The 24,612-nt window shown below is 41.1% G+C and overlaps 1 protein-coding gene across 6 annotated transcripts; it reads right to left on the bottom strand.

The window, feature by feature from the left end:
- Positions 1-2,656: 2,656 nt before the first annotated feature.
- On the bottom strand, positions 2,657-22,912 carry kiaa2012 (KIAA2012 ortholog). 6 transcript variants are annotated; one of them, XM_030427406.1, is made up of 25 exons: positions 22,821-22,902; positions 21,318-21,360; positions 20,855-20,967; positions 20,561-20,692; positions 20,225-20,371; positions 19,501-19,693; positions 18,186-18,325; positions 17,869-18,070; positions 17,568-17,635; positions 15,902-16,118; positions 15,305-15,463; positions 14,471-14,632; positions 11,885-12,007; positions 11,645-11,719; positions 10,277-10,347; positions 9,837-9,894; positions 9,558-9,759; positions 8,772-8,903; positions 8,512-8,695; positions 8,084-8,228; positions 5,922-6,313; positions 5,584-5,795; positions 4,823-4,995; positions 4,133-4,352; positions 2,657-3,813 (listed from the first exon to the last, which is right to left on the bottom strand). In XM_030427406.1, the coding sequence occupies exons 3-25, from the start codon at positions 20,951-20,953 to the stop codon at positions 3,645-3,647; spliced, it is 3,675 nt and encodes a 1,224-aa protein (XP_030283266.1). In that variant the 5' UTR covers positions 20,954-20,967; positions 21,318-21,360; positions 22,821-22,902; the 3' UTR covers positions 2,657-3,644. The 6 variants fall into 6 exon arrangements, with proteins under 6 accessions (XP_030283266.1, XP_030283264.1, XP_030283268.1 ...); XM_030427404.1 differs by lacking the exon at positions 21,318-21,360 and having other exon boundaries at positions 20,855-21,029; positions 22,821-22,912; XM_030427408.1 differs by lacking the exon at positions 21,318-21,360 and having other exon boundaries at positions 8,084-8,225; positions 20,855-21,029; positions 22,821-22,912.
- Positions 22,913-24,612: the final 1,700 nt, after the last annotated feature.

Genomic DNA, 24,612 nt, shown 5'->3' with positions numbered 1-24,612 from the left:
TTCTTGCAATCGTTTTATTTATATTTATTTATTGATTTTTTTTTGCGAGTAATCTTTTACTTTATACAAATTATCTCCTTGAATTACTTTTGTTTTCTCCCCCCCCCCCCCCTTTTTATTCTTTTCTACTTTGATGTGACCTCTTATGATTTCAGGTTCCTAATAAGAGAAGAGTAAGATAGACCTGAGCCAGTGCTGTATTGGGCCTCATCGAGCCCCCATACACCTACATCCCCATTGCCTAACCCTAACCCTTTACCACTGCATCTATAGATAACAATAACCCAATATCAAACATGTCGACAGATGAATTGCAAATAAACTTCAGCAATACTTGTAAAGCTGTACTTGACTCAATAGCACCTGTTAAAATCCAGACAGTCAAATTAACTCACTGCATGCCATGGCTAAACGACTTCACCAGAGAAATGAAAAGAAAATGCAGACAAGCTGAGCGAAAATAGAAAAAGGACCATCTCTTGGTTTCTTTTCAAGCTATGAAAGAACTAATGTATACTTATCACAAATCTGTAAACGAAGCCAGGTCCTCCTATTTTTTTTATATCAACAAACCATCATAACCCCAGAATTCTTTTCAAAACCATTGAATTTAACACGTCCACCCTGTTATGCTTATTCATAGTGTGAACCAATATTTTTCGGAATTTTGATAATATGTTAATAAACATGTTAAAAATCTTTCTCAGTGGTCATCGTGTGCTAGCTTGTTGTTCATCACATTAGTATTAATGGATAACTTTAGCATAAAATGTCCCCCCTGTTACTGTTATGCACTGCAACAGGGGGGACAAATAGTAGCAGGGTGGATGTAAGATGCCTAGATTTTTGTGTTTTAAGTGCGTATTGGTATTTATTATCAACTTATCATGTATTCATTTGCTGTATACTTCCAAAAAGATGATTTTAAATAGTATGCATGTATTTGGCGCCTTTGTCTGCTGCTGAAAAGCAGCGGCGCTACAGGGCACATCTTGATGCGGACCCTGAGAGAAGAAAGAAATATCTCAATATAGAGAAAGAGAAGTGGAGAAAGGACAAAGCAGAGGGACAGTGCCAAAGGCAGTACAGCATTTGAGGCAATGACTACTCCTCCTCCAAGTCCAGACAGTCCCCCAGAGCCAGTGTGGGTGTGTGTGCGTGTGTGTGTGTGTCTGCCTGTCTTGTTGCTGGTCTGTTGCAAGTTGAGAGGTGAGAGGTGTGAGAAAAACATGTTCTTCATTTTGGATGCACAGTGAATTTGATTGTTTAATGTGGACATGCATCTACCTGTGGTTGGTGGGGAGGTGGGGGTGTGTTCAAAGTTTCTTTAAAGTAATATTTAGTTGTTCACTGGTGTGATGTCCACCCTGTTACTTGTGTGTGTGTTTTTTATGTTAAATAAATCATATCAACAAATATAATGCATGTCTCTGTGGTTATTTGAAGGGAATGAGTTAGCTAAATAGAATTACTTAAAAATGGGCCAAATTCCATTTGTATTCCTTTTAAATCTAAAAGAAATGTGTTGAGAAAAAAAACTACACTGTGCCCTAAAACTGAACATGTCTTCTTTCAATATAATGCTTGTTTATGAATACTTTCTTAAAATATCCTTGCAGGGTGAAATAAGGGACACTGTAGCTCTTAGAAAATGTAAATATCACTATAACTGTGTATTCAAAACAGTAATTAATATAAATGAGAATGTCCCGTAACAGGGTGGACATTTGGCCTACGTGATGTGTAAAGAATTTGGTAAAAAATATGACAGTATAATATCCTTAGCTGGACCAATACATTCTTCTTATAGTTTGAAAATCCCTCTTTCAGATGAAATGTTAAAAACACGGAAAAACATTTTTTGATAGAAAGTTACCACACTGAAATGGCACCGAATAGTAAGAATGACACATTTGTATTTGAGTACCCCTGAGCTAGAGCTGCAAACCATGGAGAGTGAACACACAGAATGTTAAAACTTAAAGCCTTTCTCTCAGGTTTCCTGTGTTGACAGTCACATACCCTCAAAAGACTTAAAACAACTACACAGACTGGAAAACAGGTGGAAAACTCAACACAGGTTCTCTCATTTGTGTTATGTATTGTAACATAGGGAGCTTTATATACCTGTATTTCATCCTGGGGATGCTTTGTTACATAGCAATTATTTTTGCAAACACAGTTCTTTTATGATCATTTATCCCATCTCATTTTCTTCTGCTTAAGGTCGCGGGGATGTTACCGCTTTTATCTCCCTTTTTCAAGGGGTCGTGGGGTTTACTGGAGCCAATCCCAGTTATCTCTATGGGCGAGGCCAGGGTACACCCTGAACGAGTCGCCAGCTCATCGCAGGGCCCTTACTGATGGCAGAGGCCGCCACACAAGGTGCCAACTGCACAACAGGAGCAGTTCTGGGGTTCAGTATCTTGCTCAAGGATACTTTGACATTGTAGCTCAGTTCCGCCCCAGGGGAGCCGGGATTCGAACCAGCAGCGACCTAGCGATCACTAGTCGACCAGCTGTACCCACTGAGCTACAGCCGCCCCATCATGTATGTGGACAGAAATCTGCACAAGCCCATGTATGTGTGCCTGTACAGCTTGTGTCTGTCTTTGTTGCCCAGCTTGTTGGAGCCAGAAACTGAAATTTCAACCTCTTACTGCTTCATTCACTTTACTACTCATTCATATGTGGCAATTGAATTTGGAACCCTAACAGTAATGACATATGACAGATACAAATGTATTTGTAAGCCTTTACATTATGATCTCACAATCACTACAAGAAGAGTACAAATAGTCATTCTTGTTATTTTGACAGTTTCTTTTGCAGAAGTTGGAGTTTTATCGTCATTCACGATTCGTTCAAAGTTTTATTGCTTTGTTATCAGCAGAGTTCACTTGTGGTTGAACTTTCTTGTTCACCAAACAGAACCGTGTCATATCTTCATGATGTTGTTTTTCACGGTAGCTGCTCCTCTCAGTTTCATTGTATTCACCTATGTAAAGATATTGGTAATGTGTGTAAAAGCTTCAGGAGAGACTAAAAAGAAGGATCTTAACACGTTTACTCTGCATGTTGTTTCAATCCTCAGCTTTGTCTTTGCCTGTTCCTACAGCCTGGTCAGTCAGAGAGTTGACATGTTGTTGTTCTATTTAAGCGTTGTGTTATTTTATCAATGTATGGACTGATCATTCAGCTCTTCTGACTCAGATCATATGTGGTCTTTTGCTGCCAAAAATTGGAGGTGCTTCTCAAAAGCTGGGGACAATAAAAAGACTGCAACTCTATCACACGTGAGGGTGTTTAATTTTGATAGTATATTAGACATTGGTGCATATGTTTATAGAGACGTGTACACGATTGTGATGCCTTCCCAAATTGTGTTTGTATTGTAATACTATTCTGATCTTGTCAAATCGTGCCCCTGACCAATACCCCTATATTAATACTAATACTGAAACTGAACAATAACTAAACAATCACATTTATCATTGAAAACTGGAGATGTTCATCTCCTATCATCATCATCATCATCATCATCATCATCATCATCATCATCATCTTTGTCATCATCACCAGTGTGTTCCATTTGGCTTAACAATAATTTAATTTCATCAAACACAGTTCTTTTCACACTCAGGTCAGGGGGTCGAGGTCCCAGCTGTAGCTGAGCTCAGGCCCAGCAGCTCTAACAGAGAGAAGTAAGAGTAGATCCACGGTCTGGAGATACCCTGGCTTTTTTCCAGCCCTTCAGCCTCGAACATGAGACCCCTTTTAAAGGCTAACTGCTGCTGCAAGAGCGCCATCTGTCTGCAGGGAGAGCAAATCGACAGATGGAGAGAGCTGTATAACAACAATACATTTGCAATATATAGCATGTTAAATCAGAGAGGACGCAAAAAGTACTGCAAGTATTTACGTTGCCTAACTAGGGTTTCTTCTGTTCATTAAATCACTCTGAAGTGATCCCAAAGACACCCTCCTCCTGGTGTGGACCACAGTACAATTTAAAACAAATTAATAAGCCTAATTATCATTCTCGGTGTGGACGACGGCCTTTTCTGGCCTTGAAAGTACGTAATTTACAAATTCTCCAGTTCACGTGGGCCGACACACTTACTGTACATACCTGGCCAGCAGCTCGGCCCGCAGCCTGTCCTCCTCTGCGGCCTGAAGGGCGGCCTCTTCTTCTGTCCTTCTACGCTCCTCTTCCTTGTTCCTTCTGTCCTCCTTCTCCTGCTCCTTCCTGCGGAGGTACTCTGTCCTCTCACTCTCATCCATCTCCTGGAGCTTCTTGCTCTCCTCCTCCTGCCTCCTCTGCTCTTCCAGGCGCAGAAGCTCTAGTTCAGCTGGAGGCGACAAAAGGGATTTCCAGGAACTTTCTTAGCATTTCAGCTAAATAACATTAATAAAAGGTGGAATCAAACTCCCTCTCAGGCTGAATTTTCTGACTTTCTAGCTAGATCATAGTCCCTAAAAAGGATTTTTAAAGGGCCTTTTTCTAATGTGAAGTGTAACCCAAGATAGCCACATCATCAAAACCACTGACCGGTGAAGTCAGATTTTAAAGATCATCTCTTTAAAATCACATTTCCTGCTGAGAAAACTTGGGTCCTGGTATTCATGTGAACGCCCCGATGGCATTGGTGCCCCCAGCAGGACGATATGTCCGGACACAGCACAAAGCGGGGAGCACTTTTGCAATGAGGGGGTGTAATTGTCGTGCAACTGTATTCAGGTGGGATGTGTGTGTGTACCTGCCATTGCTTTTCTTTGTCTCTCAGATTCCTCTCTCTTTCTGCACTCTCCTCACACTTACCTTTCCTCTTCTGTTCCTCCTCCTCTCTCATCCTCTGGAATTGCTCCATCTGCCGCCTCCTCTCCTCCTGCCTCCTCCTCTCTCTTTCTCTTTGCGCCTGTTCGCGTCTCGCTCGCTCCTGCTCTTCTTCCTCGCGTTTCCTCCTCTCTTCCTCCTCCGCCAGCCTCTTCAGCCTGCAGATGGAGACTGGATGTTAATGGAGCAGCAGTTGTTGTGCCCTTTGTTTGAGTGCATTTCAATCTGTCCAAGTTACAATGAGTAATTTGACCTTCGTACGTTTAGCATTTCAGTCCAATAAAATTGGTAAAGTCTCGAAGAGCCGCACGATTAAATAATATTGGGCTCCACAACACTGAAGATCCAGGAAATTTCACTAGTCCATTTTTACAGGCCCACTTTAGTTACATTAGCTTTTTACTGCTAGTGATATAAGTTCAGTTTCAAAAATCACAAAGTGGTGTTCAACTGGGAAGATTATAGTGATGAACAAAACATGTAAGTATCATAAACTTATGTCTGACACGGAGATTTTGTTCTGAAATCCAATAAAAAAATCCCAAAGGCTCTTTGTGGAGGGAACCATCATCCCTACACCACTCTACAGGTGATGATATCAATGATGTGATTATACTGACCCCAAGTGGCCAAAAAGGTTATTGCATGTTTAACACCTTTGTTGAACTACAACAGTAGTCTGATTAGAGATTCCAACTTAGCTGTTTGTTTAAGACTGACTTCAACTTCAGTAAAAAAAGTAGGACCTGAGCTCCTCAGCTTTTTTTCTCCTCTCCTCCTCCAGCTCGCTCTTCATCCTCTCCTCATTCTGCTCCCTTTCCTGCTGCTTCCTCTCCTCTTCCTCCCGCTCCCTCCTCTTCCTCTCCACCTCTAGCCTCCGTCTCTCTGCTCGCTGGGCCAGACGCAGAGCTGCAGCCTCCTCCTCCTCCTTCTCCTCACTCTTTCTGGGCCTGGATGACTAAAACACACACAAGCAGACATGCATGCACACACACACGCACACACACACACACACACTTCATACATGTCAATCAAACACATGAAAAAGTACTTTTTATAGTCTGTCTGTGTGCCCACTACCCACCTCTGGCTTTACTGTGTTCAGCATCAGCTGTTCCTCTGTTACCATGACAGTGGAACATGATGACAGGCGTCCACGTGATAAGGCGAGTCCTGTAGCGCTGGTGGGCACTGCCCCCTCACAGGGAGAGTCAGCAGACCTCCTCCGGCTCCTTTGACTGGACCGAGATGCAGCAGCAGTGGACCTGAGTGAGCTCACTGATTGGACACTGCTGTGTCTGTCAGCACTGCTGGAAAGATGGTCCCTGTCTGTGTCCTCCTCTGGATTTAGAGATTCAGATTTAGTTTCGGTTTTGTTGTTGCTTCTCTGGGTTGCAGAGGATCTTTTGGTATATTTCAGGTGAGACCCCTCTTCCATTTCCTTGTTAATATCCAGCTCCTCTTTCCCATGATTATCTATGAGAAAAGGAACACCAAGGTACAGACAAAGAACAGGACATGATTGATAAAGGAAGGAAGTATTTACATGAATGTGCCACTCATGTAAATACTCTTCTACTTTTCCTCGATCCCAAATCCTCGCTTATAAAAACCGCAAAGAAGAACTTCAACACAGCCTGCAAGATGGCAATCATTTGTGGATCAAGGAGTGAGGGAATTACCAACAAGGGAATTGGGACGTGCCCTCTAACACCCCAGACCTGCCATCCTCCAGCTGTCCACCAGACTTCCTTGGACTTCCCCACCTTTCCTCAACATGTGACTGCCTGCACCTGGTCACTTCCTGTGTTTCTTGCCAGATGGTTAGCTTTAGTGTCTGTATCTTAGTTTCTCTGTAGTCTCATGCCTGTTATCTGGATTCACTTTATCCAGTTGATACCTGGGCTGCAGAGGTTAGGACAGCCTGGCGGGATGTGCTGCCTCTGGGTACTAAATAACAAAGAAGACAGATTCTTCAATTGCATAGCTCATTTCCTTTAGAAACACATTTCACAGAGCAATCTTTTTAACATAATGGAAAGTTTCCGAAAGAGTCGCCATGTTGTTCTCAGGGCGATCAGATAAGAATGGATGATATTTGGATCGGGGGATTTGGGGCTGGGCTGACTGCATGATCACGTTGTCAGGGTGGCAGTGAACAATAAAACACATGAGATTGGAAACTTCAAGGGTTAGGGTTAGGATGTTCACCAGGTCCTCCATGTCAATAATAGAAGGTTCAATTTCCCTCCTTGTTTTTTAATTCAGCGATTAGTAGTAAGTTATAATGCCCTCACAGTAGCTGTTTATTAACTACTTTACACAGCTAAAGACACACCAGCCTTAATTCATGTGGGATGCCAGCCTCTGTAGCTGACCTTTAGAGCTGCCTGCATGGTGACACCAGAGAGAAGTTTCACAGCGATCGGTATGTTCTGTTTATTTGAATATAATTAATCAAAACTCTGGTTTAGTCGAATCTTTGGGTCAGTCTGGACAGGATTCAGGATTGTTCAAAAATTTTCAGGGCGTCTGGTCACCTCAGTTGGTGCAGTTTGAAATCTCAGAGCTGACAGGGGGTGTCAGGCGCAGCTAGCGAGTGTTTGCATGGTTGCAGGAGGGTGTAGTCTGTTTCGGTCAGGCGTCACTTGCTGGGAAGAGTCTCGTGCCCTTGTGTCCAAAAAAGACTTGTTTTTTTTCTTCCTCTTGTTTTTAGTTTCTTGATTTGAGCAATTCACAATGACAGTGATCTCCATGTGAAATCCAAACAGTGGTGAGATTCAATTATAGGGGCGTCTACAAAATGCATCTTGTATTGATTTACCAAGTATTACATGAATTAAACATAAAGCGTATATTAACTACATTCAGTATGTTTTGTAATACATGAAGAAGGATGTGTCATTAGCTCTCTCTCTTCTGCTTAATTTACTCCTACTTTACTAACTTAACTTGCACCTAAACCTTTTATATGGTTATATATATGTAAACCTTATGTGAACCTTATGTATGTATGGATCCACAGTAGCACCAGAGCGCCATCTACTGACTAGTTTGAGTATAACTTTAGGTAAAGTCTGTATAACCAGTGTTAGATCATTCAAATGTTTACATACATATAACCATATATAATGTTTAGCTGCAAGTTAAGTTAGAACATTAGATGGCAGTTGTTAGGTGAAAATTCAAACAAATTCCCTTTACATAATAAACCAGGAGTGTTTGCTGAAATGTCTGTGGTCTCACCTGTAACTAACTCTTTGTGTTTTAGCCTTCCTCTCCTCCTTCTCCCATCAGAGTCTTCTTTCTGCCCTGTCACCTCTCCTTGCTCTTCTTTCTCCCTGTTCACCTTCGCCTCCATCTCTTCCTGCCTGTGTGTCGTCTTCTTCTTCTGAAAGACACAAGAGTATTTGTATTTGACCTGAATAGCATCTCATTTTACAAATTACTTTAGATAGAAACATGTTTTCCCCTAACTTTTGGGTAATTCGGTTTCAACTGAAGACATTTTCATTTGATAATCTTCAATATTGCTTTAGAAATAGTGTGTTTTAATGTTTAGTAGGCTTATGTATTGATAATCCCATCATGCTCAGCCTGATATGTTTGCCTCAGTCAGATTGGAAGCAGCAGCCACAGCCACCTCTCTGAATTACTTAGTACAGATGACTCACCTCAGGCGGGAGGGCAGACTGCTTCTTAGTCTCTGCAGCTTCTCTGTTGGTCTTCTCCTCCTGTTTCTGGCTCCTCGTCGATTGAGCAGCATCACTTTCCGTCTTGTGTCTCTGCCGTCTTCCTTCCTTCCTCGTCCTTGATGTCTTCTGTCCCTCTGTGTCTGCGCTCACTGTTTTCACATCCCTTTTACAAAATAAAATCAAGTGTGAATGTGTGCCGCTCATCAGAAGGCTTTCACCCTGTAGTTACTGTAGCTTACTGAGTGTCTCTCCTCTTTGTGTTCCTCCTCTTTTGGTCCACAGCGTCCTCCGTTCTTGCTTCCTTTGAGTTGATGTTCTGCTCGCTGAATGATGATGCGTCATCTTTTACCTGCAGCTTCTCTCTGGGCAAACTGACAAACTCCAGGTGTTTCATATCAGCTCAGAAAAACAGCTCAAACATAAAGGATAACTCACAAAAATAACATTCAATAATAGAAATATTTGAGAATGAATGGCGCAGAAGATACAGATGCTCAGAAATCCCCTGCAGTAACATCAGTTAACCAACATTTGTCCTACAGAGACAACATGGGAAAGATGTAATGCTGGTCATGTCCAGCCTCTTGTTTGTAGGCTGGATTTGGACATGCAGTGGTCAAAATACATCTAATGACACTTAAGGTACCATTGACAGGGATATGATATCACTGCAGGACCTGGGCCAGACTTTCAGTTCTCTCGCTTTGCAACGGAAAACCCAGAGTTTCCCTCATGTCAGGCTTAACAAACTCAGAGTTAAAGCATCTAGGATCTCGAGTTTGGCAATGTTGGGCAACTGAGCTCTGCAAAACACAGACTAAATGAAATGACCGTTTGGCTGAGGAAAATAAAAGGGCACAGATTTAATGTTCACCTTCATTGTCGGTCTGTGATACCAAATGTGATATCAGAAATCTTTTTAGAAAAATCTGTTTTTCTGGGAAATCTAGCAGATACATACATTAACGTCTGTCTGCAGCTGACGGTTAACCTAATGCTATTATGTAAAAGTGAATTACACAAACCTTGGCTGATGTGATCCAGACAAATGGCTGGACTGTTGTGTACCTCCCCGCTCTTCCTGTTTGTCGTCCTCCTCTGCCTCAGCGTGGCCTCTTCTTGGCTCCCTCAGTGGAGGCAGCCTAACATTGTTTTTAGCATCCTTTTTTGGTGCCTTCCTTGTTTCTCCCACCGCCTCTGGACTCTTTTTTTCCTGGGTCACAGCCACTGGATAGGTAATCAAAAAGTTTTTGTTGACAACCATTCAAATTCAAATCGTCATCAAATGGTCAGCAAAGGTTTACCTGGATCTGTGTGTCTGCTGGGTGTGTAAGCATTCTTGTCACTCTGAAGATCGACGAGCTGGTTAGAGAGAGAGTCGAGACATATAGGGAGCGCAATATCTAAATACTGAAATCACATTTTCAATCTTGTGTTTGTGCAGAATCAAAAAACAATCACAGCACAGATATCAGTTTCTTGTATACTGAAATTAAATAGTACATAAGAAACGTTTACCCAATGAAAATCCTGTATCTCCAAATTTGGTGATTTAACATTTGTCAGTTACAATGAAGTTTTGAGGAAATTCTCCTACTTCTCTAGCCTATCATCACCAGAGATATCAGTCTGGTCCCTGATTAGCTCTTCCAGACTTTGTGCTAAGCTAGGTACACATATGCTCGACTGCTTATCTCACTACTGTAAACTGTTATAAAAAGTAAATCAGAAAATATCCATTCACCTCGGACTGGTGTTGCTGGATGTCGCCCTCAGGAACATCTGTGTTTAACTCCACCTCTCCCTCTGCACACGCTACAAACACAGTGTTTTGTTCAGAGCAGGTGACATGCTGAGTTTCTAAGACCTGTATACATGCACATGAGTATATCTTAAAAAAAACCTTCTTTCTATGCATTTTGGCCTCTCATACACATGTAAACGGAGTTTCAGGTCACTACAAATGGAGTTTTTTGTAAACTCCTGCACCAGAAATGCCGTTTTTAGTGTTTATGTGTAGACAGGAAAAACAGCTTTTTCTCCTTTGTTTGACGGTTTGTCAGTGTGGGTGCAATCCGACCGGCTCTAGGTCATGAGTGTCACAGCGGCCCCCACCTTTCCAGGGGCGTGGAGCGAGTAGTCGCTGCATCCTCTCACCCCCTCCCAGAAGAGGGACAGGGCCCTCTCACTCTCACTGCAACTGTCCACAAGGGTGGAGTATCCTCAGCACCCCAAGAGCGACGGGGGGTCTGCAGTGATGTCGGCAACCCAACCAACCCATCTTTAAAAAAGGACCAAGAAGTCTCACGCGCGCGTGAGTCAGAGGGTAACGGGACAGCATGGTTTCCCTGAGCTGATGTCACCCTCTGTGCATTGGTTCAGTGCGTCATTGCTTAGGCATGTGCTTGACATTGCTCATGGACAGAATTTTGTATAATATGTTGGTGTGGACAGGACATTTTTTTAAACTGGAGGAGGAAAAAAAAGTTTTAAAAAATACCTTTGCATGACTATGTCTAAATCTCAGTATTTCAGATGTATTTTAAAGCTCCTTGCAATTACATGGTAATAAGTAGGGCTCACACTAATGCGTTGAAGCTTCAACCTTTGCAATGGCAAAGCCAATAACCACATGTAAACCACCTATAGTAGACCTCCCTGGTTATGCTGACAGCACAGTAAGGAGCAACAACCGGAGGTGCTGGAGCAGAAGAAGCTGCAGGACTCTTCTCAGTGAAACAAGTTCTTTTAGGATTGACATGTTCAAAGCCTCCGGTAGGAGTTATGCATGGTTATCTGGCCATGAAACACCTCAGGATCTCCCAAGAGAAGCTGTAAAAGGTCCCTGCCACTGTAACCATGCCCCAGATAACAGTAAGGAAACAGATGGGGGGCCATGTGCAAGCACAACTCCTTTTATTGCAAACTGACTTTGATTGTACACACACACACACACACACACACACACACACATTGTTATTATTACTACTATTTTAACCTTTAACCATACTCCATGATATGGTTGTATGTGTGAAGTATAATTCATGCACCTGTTTCTTGCTCACCTATCCAACTCAATATAGTGTGTGTGTGTGTGTGTGTGTGTGTACACCTGCTTGAGTATTTTCAGGCTGCAGGACAATGACCCAGGGTAACGTCTCTCCCTCTGCAGACAAAACCTGGAGAGCTGAGAGACAGAAAGAGTCAGTTATTGATAATAACAGCTAATCTCTACCTCGCTCTAATGTTGTGTTCATTAGTAACAATCTGTAAATCTCTCCTCCAGACAAGGTTTGGAGATGTTAGATTTCTTGACGATGGAAGTTGTCACATGAAGGCTTTTTGAGCGTACCTTGCTCCTGTGTGTCGCAGGCACCCTGAGGTGGGTTGTGGCTGCTGTCATACAGTGACAGTTGAATGATCTCCCCATCAGGACCCAGGATCAGGCTGCCAACAGATTTGCCGTTCTGCAAATCTGACAAAACGCAACATCTCTGAGGAACGGAGACAATGACCCTCTGACTGTCCAGATTGTTACTGATGTCGTATTCATGACATGAAGAAGCAGAAGTGCTGGTTGAGTAAACACATAGTAGCATTTAAATGATCTAACTGTATATGGAAGGACAAGGTTGAAAACTACTGTATTAACAAGATGCCTTTCATGTTTTTGTTGAAGTCCCCATGAAACAGCTAATAGATTGCTATAGAGTACTGTAGTAATGAGTTCTAAAACCCAGAAATCAGTTCACATTTTTGCATGCAGTTCCCTTGTCTCAAAGTATATCAGTCTTTTAAATCGGATTTGAAATGAAATGTGGTTACCACTACATGTTTTTTTTTTTCACGTGTGGTTCCTGGCAACCCAGGGCTGAGTCAGCAAGGCGGGCAGCTTACTGAGCTAATGGAAGCTGTCTACATTTAGCAGCAGTTAGCAGTTAGCATCAAAGCTACTGGTATTTGTCTAGCAGGAAAATCCATAAATCACCTCACTACTGTAACTGGCCTCTGTCGCTGTTCTCAGACGCCCCGGTCTGGAGCTGTTCATGGAGAAGCTGCTGGTTATCAAACTCAGTGCGTTTACATGCACAGCTTAGTCAGATTACAGCCATAGTTCGACTATGCTGCTCAATCGGACAACTGCAATTATCCGAGTATACATGCCGGTGAGAAAATCGAATTACTGGCCAAAAGCATGTCATACCCCGGTACGCTAGGTGGCGCTGTACCCATTTCAACTAGTGTTAATGGCGCACCTCCGGCTGACCTCTTTACGTCACCAGCTGCCTCGGCATTCAAGAAAGATGGCATACGAAGAGCGAGACGAAGCTACATCTTTGTACACTTCGTATATGGTGTACATGATAATTACACAAACTAGATGCACAATGGCGCTCTTTCTTGCGGTGATTTCGGAGGAAGGATGCCTCCGCCGCCGCCCGTCTACTTCTGGCTCACGGCCCCGGGGAAAAATCTCGCGCCTGCGCAGAACGCAAAATCCGATCCGATCCGCTGGAAACATATACATGCAGGAGTTAATGCGACTTTCAATCGAATAATCTACGTGGTGTAATTCGACTATGAGAAATCCGATCCGGTTCGATTTTAGTCAGACTAAGGTGTATACATGCATCTGAAAAATCCGATCATAGTCAGACTAACGCAGTAATTCGGTTTTCTTGAGTGTCATGTAAACGCAAGTGTGTTTGTTAGCAGTTACTTTAGCTACAAATAAAGCTCTGTCCAGAGCTGCTCAAGGATGAAGACTTCATGTTTGCATAGAGTGCAAGATGAGTCATCAACCTTTTTTAATGATTTTCCAGGAAGTCACAAACTCTAAAATACAACCAAAATACCTTCAGAACAGCTATTTTGCCACTGCAGGGCCTGATACTCGTGTTCAGGTGAGATATGGAGCAAGACATGACCAAAACTGTGAAACAGCGATTTTGACTTCATGGGAAGTTTAAGATGGAATTCTACTGACCAAAAATCTAAACTCTCAGGTTATTCTGAAGTCTGTGAAGAAGAACTGAACTGAAGTGTTAGGCTGGTTTTAGTGGATGCTGTATATCCTGTAAAATGTCCTGTTGTTCCCACTATAACTCAGGCAGGTATGATACAAATGCTGGAACGACATCTGCTAGGCAGTGAGGGAATGGCAGATTTGGAAGTTTCTGCTGCTGTCTGCAGGTAAATGGTAATGTCCAGGTGCTAATAGAAGCGACTACAGTAGAGTATAAGGGGCAAGGGTGAGAAGAAAAAAATGAGAGGACAATGTTTTTTTTTTCCATTATGCACTTTAATGCAAAATTAAAGTCAACCTTTTTAGACTAGATAGTGGCTGCCTCAACAAAAAATGCCTTGTGTGGATGAATTGGTGAAACTGTACTGTAACAAAAAAAAAAAAGATTTCTCGTTAAGCTCTTAAACACAGTGTAGTGGTCAGTATTAGGACTTTGACGAGATTGTGTTTAAAGCTGCGTCTGTTCAAAAGGAAAAACCACACAAGCTTGGAAGAGGTGGCTGCAAGAAATTGTTTTTCCACTTTTGTCTTGGCTGAATGATGAAAAAGTCCTCCTCTCTTTTTTTCACAAACCTGGTCCTAATATGAGATAGACAGCGAGGTCGGACATAGAACTATTTTGTAATACTAGACATTTTTTTGTCTCACTCGTACACGTTTGAGTCACCAGACTCTCTTAACTGCGCAAACCTGTTGTTTCAGCTTAATGAATGTTAGCTCTTCATGAGGTGCATTTTTATGAGATGTGATCATTAGCATAATAACACCCCTGAATTGCTTTAGGGCGACCTGTTTGGCTCTGTCCTGCCTATCCATACAAGAAAATTGCTATCTTGGAGAGGCCCATTCTTTCTTCAGGAGTGGCTACTGTCCATTGTGTGTGTTGTGTGACACTGGTCGAGCTCTACATACCTCTCAGCTCCAGAGGAACAATGCCCCTGACCACACCTCTGTTAGCCTCGCATGGATCCTGGAGGTCAGACAGTGGGTTCTGTAAGAAGGCCAAAGAGCTCTGCTTGCCCAGGCCTCTCCATCCTGCAACACAACCCAACACTCCCACCGGAGGAGGAGGCTCTGAACGACAAAGCATAGGAGAAAGTAGTGTGATGAACACAAAGAACAAGTTGAACCCCTTTCTCTTTCTTTCATTATTTAACTGGAGTGTATTGTCTGGGATGAAGCTCAGCTGAGGAGTTTGTGCTTTATATGCAATATTTTGTGTTTAATTCCAGCATCTCCACTTCTTTAGAAATGGCAAAAAATAACTGTAGCAGAATTAAGTAAAGAAATAGATAATATAAGAACATAAACAAGTAAAATCTTAATTAGAAACTAAACTAAATTGTTTAAATGCGTATGCATTGAAATATAAATATAAATATAAATATATATATATATATATATATATATATATATATATATATATATATATATATATATATATATATATACACATTATATATTACTATGTTGTCTTATGATGACATGGCATAGATGAGTATCTGGACGAACTACACAGTGAGCAGAAGAGACAGACCTACATATGATTTCAACTAAAGAGTGGGAGATAGAAACATCAAATCAATAGAAGGCCCTGTTGCTGTGGTGCTGATGCAGATGCAGGAGGTTTGCGGTCAGAATGACACATTTGCACACATCGTACATCATCATACAGCTCCATATATCAGACCCAACTCAAAATCAAACCGAGATCCTTTTACATGTTAGAGTGTGTGTGTGCTGTACCTTCTCCTGGCTCCAGCAGTATCACAGAGCCTTTCTCGGAGGGTAGCCTTCCTCCTCCTCCTCCTCCTCCTCCTCCTCCTTGCACTTCTGGGTCTTTTTTAAAGTTCTGTCTCTCCGTTTGCTTTTCTCCTCTTCCTCTTTGCTTTCCATTTATTTCTTCTGAAAGACAAAGGCAGACAGTCTCTACACTGACAAGTAGCGCCCGTTATGATTTTCAATACAGAATGTGTCAGAATATTTATCTGTGAATATTTGCGAAGGTCTGTTTAGTTTTCACAAGTAAAATATAGTCATTCAGTATTATGTTACAAATAAAGCTGACTTGAGCTAATTTAATAAAGGCTATTTTTTTTTCAGTGTACACATTACTTAAGTCTTAACTGTCTTGGGCATTTCTTAAAGGGTCTCTCTGGAACCCCACCCAATGTCCCCAATGTTAGAGCTCCATGCTTCTTCCTCATGAAAATGTTTTATTGGTTTTCAAAAATATATTTATAAGATTAAACAGAATGTTGTCAGTTTCATCCTTTAACCAACACACCAACAGTATAGGGTTTGTGACATGACAAACATTTCTGTGAGTGTGTTTTTTTTTACCCTCCTTCCCGGGAAACAGCAGAGGAGGAAACAGAAGCTGCTGATGGAGTCGATTCAGGTTTTCTTGGGATTGACACCCAAATGTTTCTGCACTTGGTCGGGCAGCTTTCTGGGTCTGAGCCCGGACCGCCCAGCCGGGGTCAACAGCACAACTCTCTGCTATGGGCGGGAGGGGCTGTGCAAAGTGTTCATCACTGCTGGTGCCCTTCAATCGTGGCTGAAACATTCAACAGATGCACGTCTGCTATGAGCACACACAGAAGATCCATATGCACCTTTGCATAAACTTTCCATTTGTAATGTGTCCACTATTGGCATGACATAACACTGGACATGTTACCACTCTGTTATTTCAACCTCCCCCTGCTTCCATTGTTTCTCTATGGTTTTACTGCTGGCACGCTGTCACAGAGTGTTAGCAACATGGCTACAGCTAACAGCCAGGCTACTGTCCAAAGCAAGAAACAACCGTAAGAATCCCAATTTGATGTAGAAATCCTGATCCCAGCACTGTGAAAAGGCGAGGTTAAACACCTGGCTTTATTAGCTTTTGTTCCTTAATGATCTGGTTGATAGAATATCAGTTTTTAACCATCTCAAATCTATCTGGTAAGCATTTTTCCACAGCCATTACATTAAACAAGAAGTATTATCGTCAAAATAATGTTTAAAGCAAAAAAGTTGTTTATATCCAGTTTAAGTAAAATATAATTAGTGAAAGTCGTTCCTATAAAAGATAAAAATTACGTTTCAGTTAAGGATGTAGACACTTTTTGTTTTTGCTCCTATTGGCACAATTTTTCTTATAGATTTGAAATACATTTAAGCTGTAGATGTAGATGTACAGAGGGTCCTCAGCGATGGCCTGTGGTAGATTCCAGTCTGTGGCCCTTTGCTGCATGTCTTCCCTGTTGCTCTCTCCCTCTTCCTGTCTAAACCTCCTAGCCGTCCTGTCTCAATAAAGGGATACTGGGTTGCATAGAATAAAATCTGTGTCAGTTAGCACTCCTCTGCCAAGATAATCCATCCACCTGAAAGGTGTGGCAGATCTACATGCTGATTAAACAGCATGAATAGCGCATAAGTATGCTTTGGACTGGACACAGTGGAAGGCCACTCTAAAAGAAATCATTTTCTAAAAGTTTTATGACACAATATGTTGACGAAGCTTCTCAGTCATCCAGATCATGGTAGTTTTAAGTGCTGTATTGTAAGCAACTGGCCATGTTTCAGTTTCTTGAAGACGTTTCACCCCTCAACCAAGAGACTTCTTCAGTTCTAACTAACTGGAGGGGAGCTGCAGGCTTTTAGACTCTGTGTGGGAGTGTCCTTACAGAGTAGTTAGGGACATATGTGGTTCGTTGACCCAGCCGTCCTGTGGGTTGCTAGTGCTAGGTGAGCCCCGGTGTGAATGGTTGTTAAGCTGTCTTTGGGGGGAACTCAGCACTGCATTGTAGGTGGGTAATAAGTAATGTCTTAGACAGAACTAAGACATTACTTATCACCCACCTACAATGCTGTAGTGAGTTCCCTAGCCAATATAACCTAAGACAAAATATTTGCAACCTAGGTGAGCACTGAGCTATAATAGTAGTATACGTATATCTGTCTTAACAATTATACTCTTATTTTGTTAGGCTAACTGTTCTTGCAGCTGCTGTCTTACCCTGCCTGTCTTTTCCCAGCAGGGTCCATGACAGACTGAATGTCTCTCAGTCAGAGGAGGGAGGAGGCCTGAGGGCATGGAGGACAATCAGAGCATCAGTTATCAATACACAGTCTACTGAGCTGTTCACGGTAACATTTCCTTTTATTATGATCACTGTTTCTGTAAGCACTAGTTCTTGTACAGTGGACTGTATCATAAACAGTCTCTTGTTTTAGGCTCTGCTGTTCTGCTCCACACACACACACACACACACGCACACACACACACACACACACACACACACACACACCTATCCTACCATGTCTGTTGGCATTCACTGATCTTTCATAGTTGCCATTATCACTGGTCGTCTCACTGTTCTGATTGGAACAGTTCTGATCATCTGCCATGTCAGGGACACAGATCATGTTTGGATGATGCAGCTCTCCACCCAGACTGTGCGTGTTTACTTCAGTTTGACGTGAAACTTCTGTATGCTGCTGACTCATGTCTGAATAAGTCTGCGGTTGGTAGAAAAGACATTTCACACATCAACAACAGCATCACTGCAACAATTAACGATAAAGGAGCATTGACAAATGTCTTTAGTTGTAATCTCCGATGTCAGCATATCACCTGAGGTTCTTCATCAGAGATCATTGAATCAGAGCGTGCACAGGGCTGATGCTGTATCTGTGGGGATGGAGCCCTGGATATACAGGGTACCTGGAGGAAAACGTCCTGCCTGATTCTCTTCCACTGCTCCTCCTCTTCATCTGCAGAGAAGCTTAACGTTAGGATGGGATAGGTTGTATTCTTTTACCTTTTCTTTCAGCAAAGCGGCACAATAAATAAAAACCACATGAACCCCAAGTTTCATGGATTTACACAAAATTAGTGATGGAATTCATAAATCGTTTTTTACATCAGATTTGTTCCATTTCCCTTGCTCATCATAGCATACTATAAAAGAGAGGTGCAGTCAGGGCTCCCACTGTCACAACATAACTACAGAGGTCCATGCTTATTTTTCCTCTGGTTCCACCAGAACTTCTGCTTTTGACTTTGATTCCCCGCCCATATCATTTTGTATTGATGCATCATTCTGTCCAGGCTGTCCTGATCATAAGAACGACCATATAGGATAACACTGCACCTTTTACGACCAATGTTGTTTGGCTGTGACCTCTGGTGACTGTAGTAACTATAAATGGCAGAAAATTTAAAAGTCTTTACTGAGGAGACAACTGCTCATATCCAGTGTGAAACGAAAAGACAAAGCTTTGTTGTCTTGAGTTAGTGACATAGGGTTAGAGTTAACCTAACTGAATTTATGCACGTTATGTAGGTACATTCATAGATACGACTTCATTTCCCTTTTAAAAACTTAAATCCACTTGTCAGCACACTTGCTCCCAGGAATTTCTGTCCTTTGAAGTCCTGTGGATAAATACTAAACATGGTAAAAGTAGCTTTTCGTTTCTTTGCACCAAGCAAATGAAACAAATTGAAATAGGTTTAAAACTAGCCAGGTATGCGTCACTGGATCATTTTAAGTGTATACTGGATGAAATAGTTGTGCAGTGTACTGCTTTGGTACTGCTGTTATTTATTGTTTTTATTTAAATATTTTTATATTTTATTGTTCTTATGGCTGTGGAATTACTCTTCTTTTTTTCCTGTCATATTGTTTTACTGTTGTCAAAGGTGTAATTATTGGTCTATTTCCTCTTATTTAGGTTTGATAATAGTTTCCCTATTGTTATTACCATGGTTACAACCTTATTTGTTTCATCTGGCCTGTACATAATTTAAATCAGGACAATTGCTTTAAAATTGCAGAGACCTGATTCATCTGCTGCTGACACTGTCGGTGGCAATTGACCTTTTCACTCTTTTGAATAGTTTTGTATCGGTTTAAGGATGCGATGTTCTGTCTGTCCATTTCTACCTTTAGGTTGATTCTCATCTTGCTGAGCGTTTGGCTCTGCAGGAAGCCACTCAGTGTTCAACCCTACAAGTAGCTCTTGACTGGACTGCTCCTGTGTGGTGTGAATGGGTGGAGGACTGGGACGATGAAGGTCTGGTACAGGAGCAAGATGAAAAGGAGGAAAAAAGGGTGGACCGAGTCTTGAGGAGATAAACTGGAGGGAAAACAAACATTAGGTAATGTACTGCTAGCAAAAAATTACTGGAGGCTGACAAGTTGAAAATAATTAAATGTTATCTAGCTGTGACTGGACCGTATAAGAGGAAAAAGTCATGCTTGTTTGCCGCCTGCATCCTCTGGGACCAGGGTTATGTTGTGTGCTCAGGCCGATCCAAAGAATGAATGCGCCATGAAACCAAAACAATGAGCTAATACAGGCTAAAAAACTCTGGATTTTTTAGGTAATAATTCTCCGTAGGTTTTTGTCACTGTTAGAAACCTTTTCCACATTATACAGCATGAAATAATTGAATTCAATACTAAAATAAGTATTGTTTAATTGAGCATTACCTTCCTAGACTGCTCAGTACTTAAATAACTTAATGCACATTACCAACAGCAATTAAGTACATACATGAAATGTTCTCTTGATGATGAACGCTGTCTGGGTAAACATTATAGAGTCTATGCGCAACATACATACAAACATAGACAACTGTTATTATTCCTGGTCTATTCCAACTACCTCATTTTTGCTGTAGCTCAAAATGGCTGCTGTTAGTTCCTTGACTGTGCCGAGATCCGGTTCCACTCGGCGAGTGTACCGCCTGACAACTCGCTGCTTCCTGTCTCTGGTCCATGAGTGACAACTGGTTTCTAAAGTAACCAAGTCCTGAAAAAAAAAAATGAGATCAACATGAAGTTTTTTAGTAGAAGTTTGACAGCTTTTTGTTTTGTTCTCTTAACTGAACTGTGGCTGGCTTAACTTATCTTGTAACATTGTGGCCATTATTGCAATGACATGCGTAGACACAATCACACACACACACACACACACACACACACACACACACACAGTTACCTGGGAGTACAGTAATAGTGGCCCCCTACGAGTGCTGTAAGTCTTTGGAAGGGTTGACTCTGTTTCCACATGCAGATGACCTCTGTTGGACACTTGCAAGAAAGAGACCTGCGACTTCCAGATGTAGTAATCCTATTGGTCAATAGATTAATTGATTGATTATATGAATGTAATGATAGATTGATGAAAGTCTGGACCGACTGATTGATGAATTGATGAATTGGATTGCTTTTTAATGTAGGAAGGTTGAAACATTAGATATGGTGCTGTTGCTGCCTTTGTGAGTGTGAGAACCTGAGGTGTGAGGAAAACGTCCAGCCGTCCGTCATATCTCCCTGTCGAGACAAATCGACCACACCCCCGACTCAGCAATGACAGGGACAAATCCTTCATGATGTCATTTATTCCTGAGGAACGGCCAAGTAAAGGATGACATGACTTAATTAGGTAATTCCCTCAGCCCAGACACCTGCAGACAACAGATATACTGACATTAATTCAAAATGTGCTGTATAATGTTTACATCGCTGAATGTCACATAGAAAGGGGGAGGTTGTGGAGTTACAGGCGACAAAGCTACAAAACGGTTGTCCACAGTTCAAGTGTGTGTGCTGGATTTTTGACATTTTTATATGCAAATGATACATTGGACATTTTTAAGAGGTCTGGGGACATTTCCAGCTGTGTTTGTGCCACCATAACAGGTATCTTTAAGCCAAAACATGTGTATGTGAACATATCATGTGTGTGTTAGTACTTTGACAGACTGGCAGGCTGGGATGGCCTCCAGGTTCCTGCAACTATGAGGGAATAGAAAGTAGATCAATATTTGGTCCAAGAATAAGGAAGATATACTTTATGTAAATCGCTGCTAAGAATACAATATTTCACTAGTATCGTAAGGCTTTCTAGTTCTCTAGTTCTCTAGCCAAAGATGATTGTCCTGTCAGCACTAACAGTGTTTCTTTTAAATTACTGTAATCAATTCCTGTCTGGTTCTTTGAAGATGCTGTTTACCTCTCATTTTATTTCTTATGTTGTCATTTAAGAAGTGATTTAATTAATTAATTAGTTACAAGGGATTCTGAACTGGTTGCTAAAAACACTGATGCCGTTATATGACAGAAGAGGTCATCAGTGAGAAGATTGTTGGGTTCCTAACAATTATATTCGTTATTGTTAATGCCTGTCACCTTCACCTTCAAGTCATAACATGAAACTTTTTTTTTATGTCAGGGTGCTGAGGCTGGATTCAGGAGTCTAACAGCCTGAGGGAATAAGCTGCTCTATAGTACAACACTAAAACAAAGTTGACTTTGTTTTGCTTTGTTCACAGGAGCTGCTGGAGTCACCAAGAAATGAGAAGTACTTGTAGTTGCTTTAGATAAATGTAAATCTTTGCATTTTCTATTCACATTGTGTAGTCTTGTCACCTGTCTGTAAGTAACTGCTATATAAATAGAGCTTATTCTTGCTTTGACTCCTGATGTTATATAATAATAATAATAATAATAATAATAATAATAATAATAATAATGATAACTATTATAATAATGTTCCAAAGTGTTGGGGCTATAACCATAAAAACAGGATCCTGTTTCATTTCACAAGATTTGGTTCACTGATAATAGAATTAGAGGTGTACAGCAAATGAGGGAGTGGATAAGTTGTTTAAATATGTTCGTATCACTGGTTTGCCATTAAAAGGCTGTAGATAACTAACAACGATTTTCCTGAAACTACAACCAAAAAAACACTCAATCTTGAGTCGCCAAATCAGACATTTCAAATTCTGATACATAGGGTTACAGCTGTGTGGTTGTAATGTGACTATGATAAGAAATCACCTTTAACAAGGCACTGAGTGCAACTCAAGTTTCAGATAGCAAACAGGAAAGCTTTCAGCGCCAGTGTATGAAGCCACTTCAGAGCACAGTTCATCATCTCAGAATGTTACTTTGTACTGCCTTCAATACAACACATGAATACAAGCAGATAGCACATAGTAAGAAGAAACAAACTTCCTGTTGGAGTCAAGAGTCATCAGGCTTGGGGGTGTGTGAATAAACAACAACATACACTTAATTTCCTTAATCACCAATATTATAAGTAACCAACAGTAAGGCTTTGCTCTGAATATATACCATAGTGCCTGACTGAAAAAGTTGGTACTTTCAGTTTATCAGCTCATGGTCACATCGCCTGGATTTGTTCCTATTTTATAGCAGAAATAAGCATTAAAATACAACAGTAAACTTACCTGCTGTCTCCCTTGCAAAGACTGCCCTGTGTGTGTCTGTGTGTGTGTGTGTGTGTGTGTGCGTGTTTGGCATGTGCATGTGTGTGTGTGCGCTTGCGTGTATGCGTGTATTCAATCCCTGTTGCTAGGTTGTCAAGAGTCGGTATTTTGTGTTTCTGTTGCCGTGGCTGCAGTGACACACACACACACACACACACACACAAACACACACGAACACACAAGAAAAAAAATCTGATCACACGGTGCACATAGACACACTATGGACTATGAGAGCACCTCATACACACTGCAGAGTTAAAAACATATGGTGAGTTGCAGTTCATTGATCTTTGGTCACTGCTACAATATGCACCTCCGCACCCACCAGTAGATGTCCAATAATAGAGACATATCAGAGACTAATCAACCACACCAGGAGTCTTGGCTGCTTTTATTTCACTTCTTTTAACTACTTTGCTAATGTTTTGTTGTCTCAAAACTTACAAAGATTGAAATTTAACTTGAAGACATTATCAGGATCAATAGGCACTAAGGAGAGAAACTTTTAAAATGGGAAAATAGTCACTTGAGTCTTGATTACGAAGTTATATTTGTTGGTAATTAAATATATGGTGGCTAAAAATTGAAATGAAATTACAGCAATTGGTGAAAATGTCAATGGTTCAAAAGGGTACTTCTGTTTACTGACATGATGAAGTTAAGCAAATTAGTTAAAATTAACAACTAATTTCAAGTGGCCTGCTGAGAAGTTAGACTTTAACTAGCTGGAAAAGCAACATTATGTAAAAATTGGCATTTTGTGTGATTTCCAGGCTATTTCTCAGCTGTACTGGAAGAGGAACAAAATCTGAATATCATTATTTAATCATGCTTGGAACCTTTTTCAATTACTTTCGAGGTAATTGTTTAGGTAATTTCAAAGAATGTTCATAGATGTTGCTTAATGGTTAACACCTACTTATGGTGAAACTTGAAGAAAGTGTTTTCAAAATTCTTAATTACAAACTTCATATGAAAGAAGCAAAATAATAATCACAATTCAAGTCAAATGCATTATGAAATAAGACAAATCTTTAATTGTAAAAATAAGCAAAATCATTTTTAATACAGTTACAGAATTAACAAAAAAAGTTATGAAATAAGCAAAATCCTTTGCTACAAAAAAAATCTTGATAATGATATGATATGTTCAGGAAAATCTTGCTTCTAACAAACAATGAACCATGCCAACCACACAGGAGCACAAGAACATTTCATATCTCACTAAGAAAATGATAGTGGTGTGAACCGATACACACACACACATACTGCCCCTATTCGGTAGGACTGAGTGACTGGTATTAAAAAATAGGTCCTATAAATGAATGTCATTGAGAACCTTGGGGACTCTACAGTGGTCTCACTGCTGTGATCAGTGCCGGCCCAAGCCTTTTGTTGGCCCTAAGCAGAATTTGATTTGGGGCCCCCCTCCCACCACGCAGAGTCACCTGTGCTTGATATTTATTGACACAAATGTCACACTATAATTTTACATTATAAATTGTATTAATACAGTGACAGATTATGAACTACTTTCCCCCTGGGCACAGATGCAAAAAACTGTATTTATTTTTTTGGCCAAGGGGCCCCAAGCGGCCGCTTAGTTCGTTTATGCCTCGGGCCGGCTCCAGCTGTGATGGTGTAGAAATCCTGATTGGAAGCCATCAAAGGCATATAGTATTAGATAGTTGTTCAGCTTTTTCAATTTTTTCCCTTCAAATTGGGAGGTTTGATATGAGCATATAATTATTCA

Source organism: Sparus aurata, chromosome 9 (assembly GCF_900880675.1).
Source record: "Sparus aurata chromosome 9, fSpaAur1.1, whole genome shotgun sequence".
NCBI lineage: Eukaryota > Metazoa > Chordata > Actinopteri > Spariformes > Sparidae > Sparus > Sparus aurata.
Note: the sequence above shows the minus strand (reverse complement) of the source record. Positions and strands in the feature narration are given on the sequence as shown.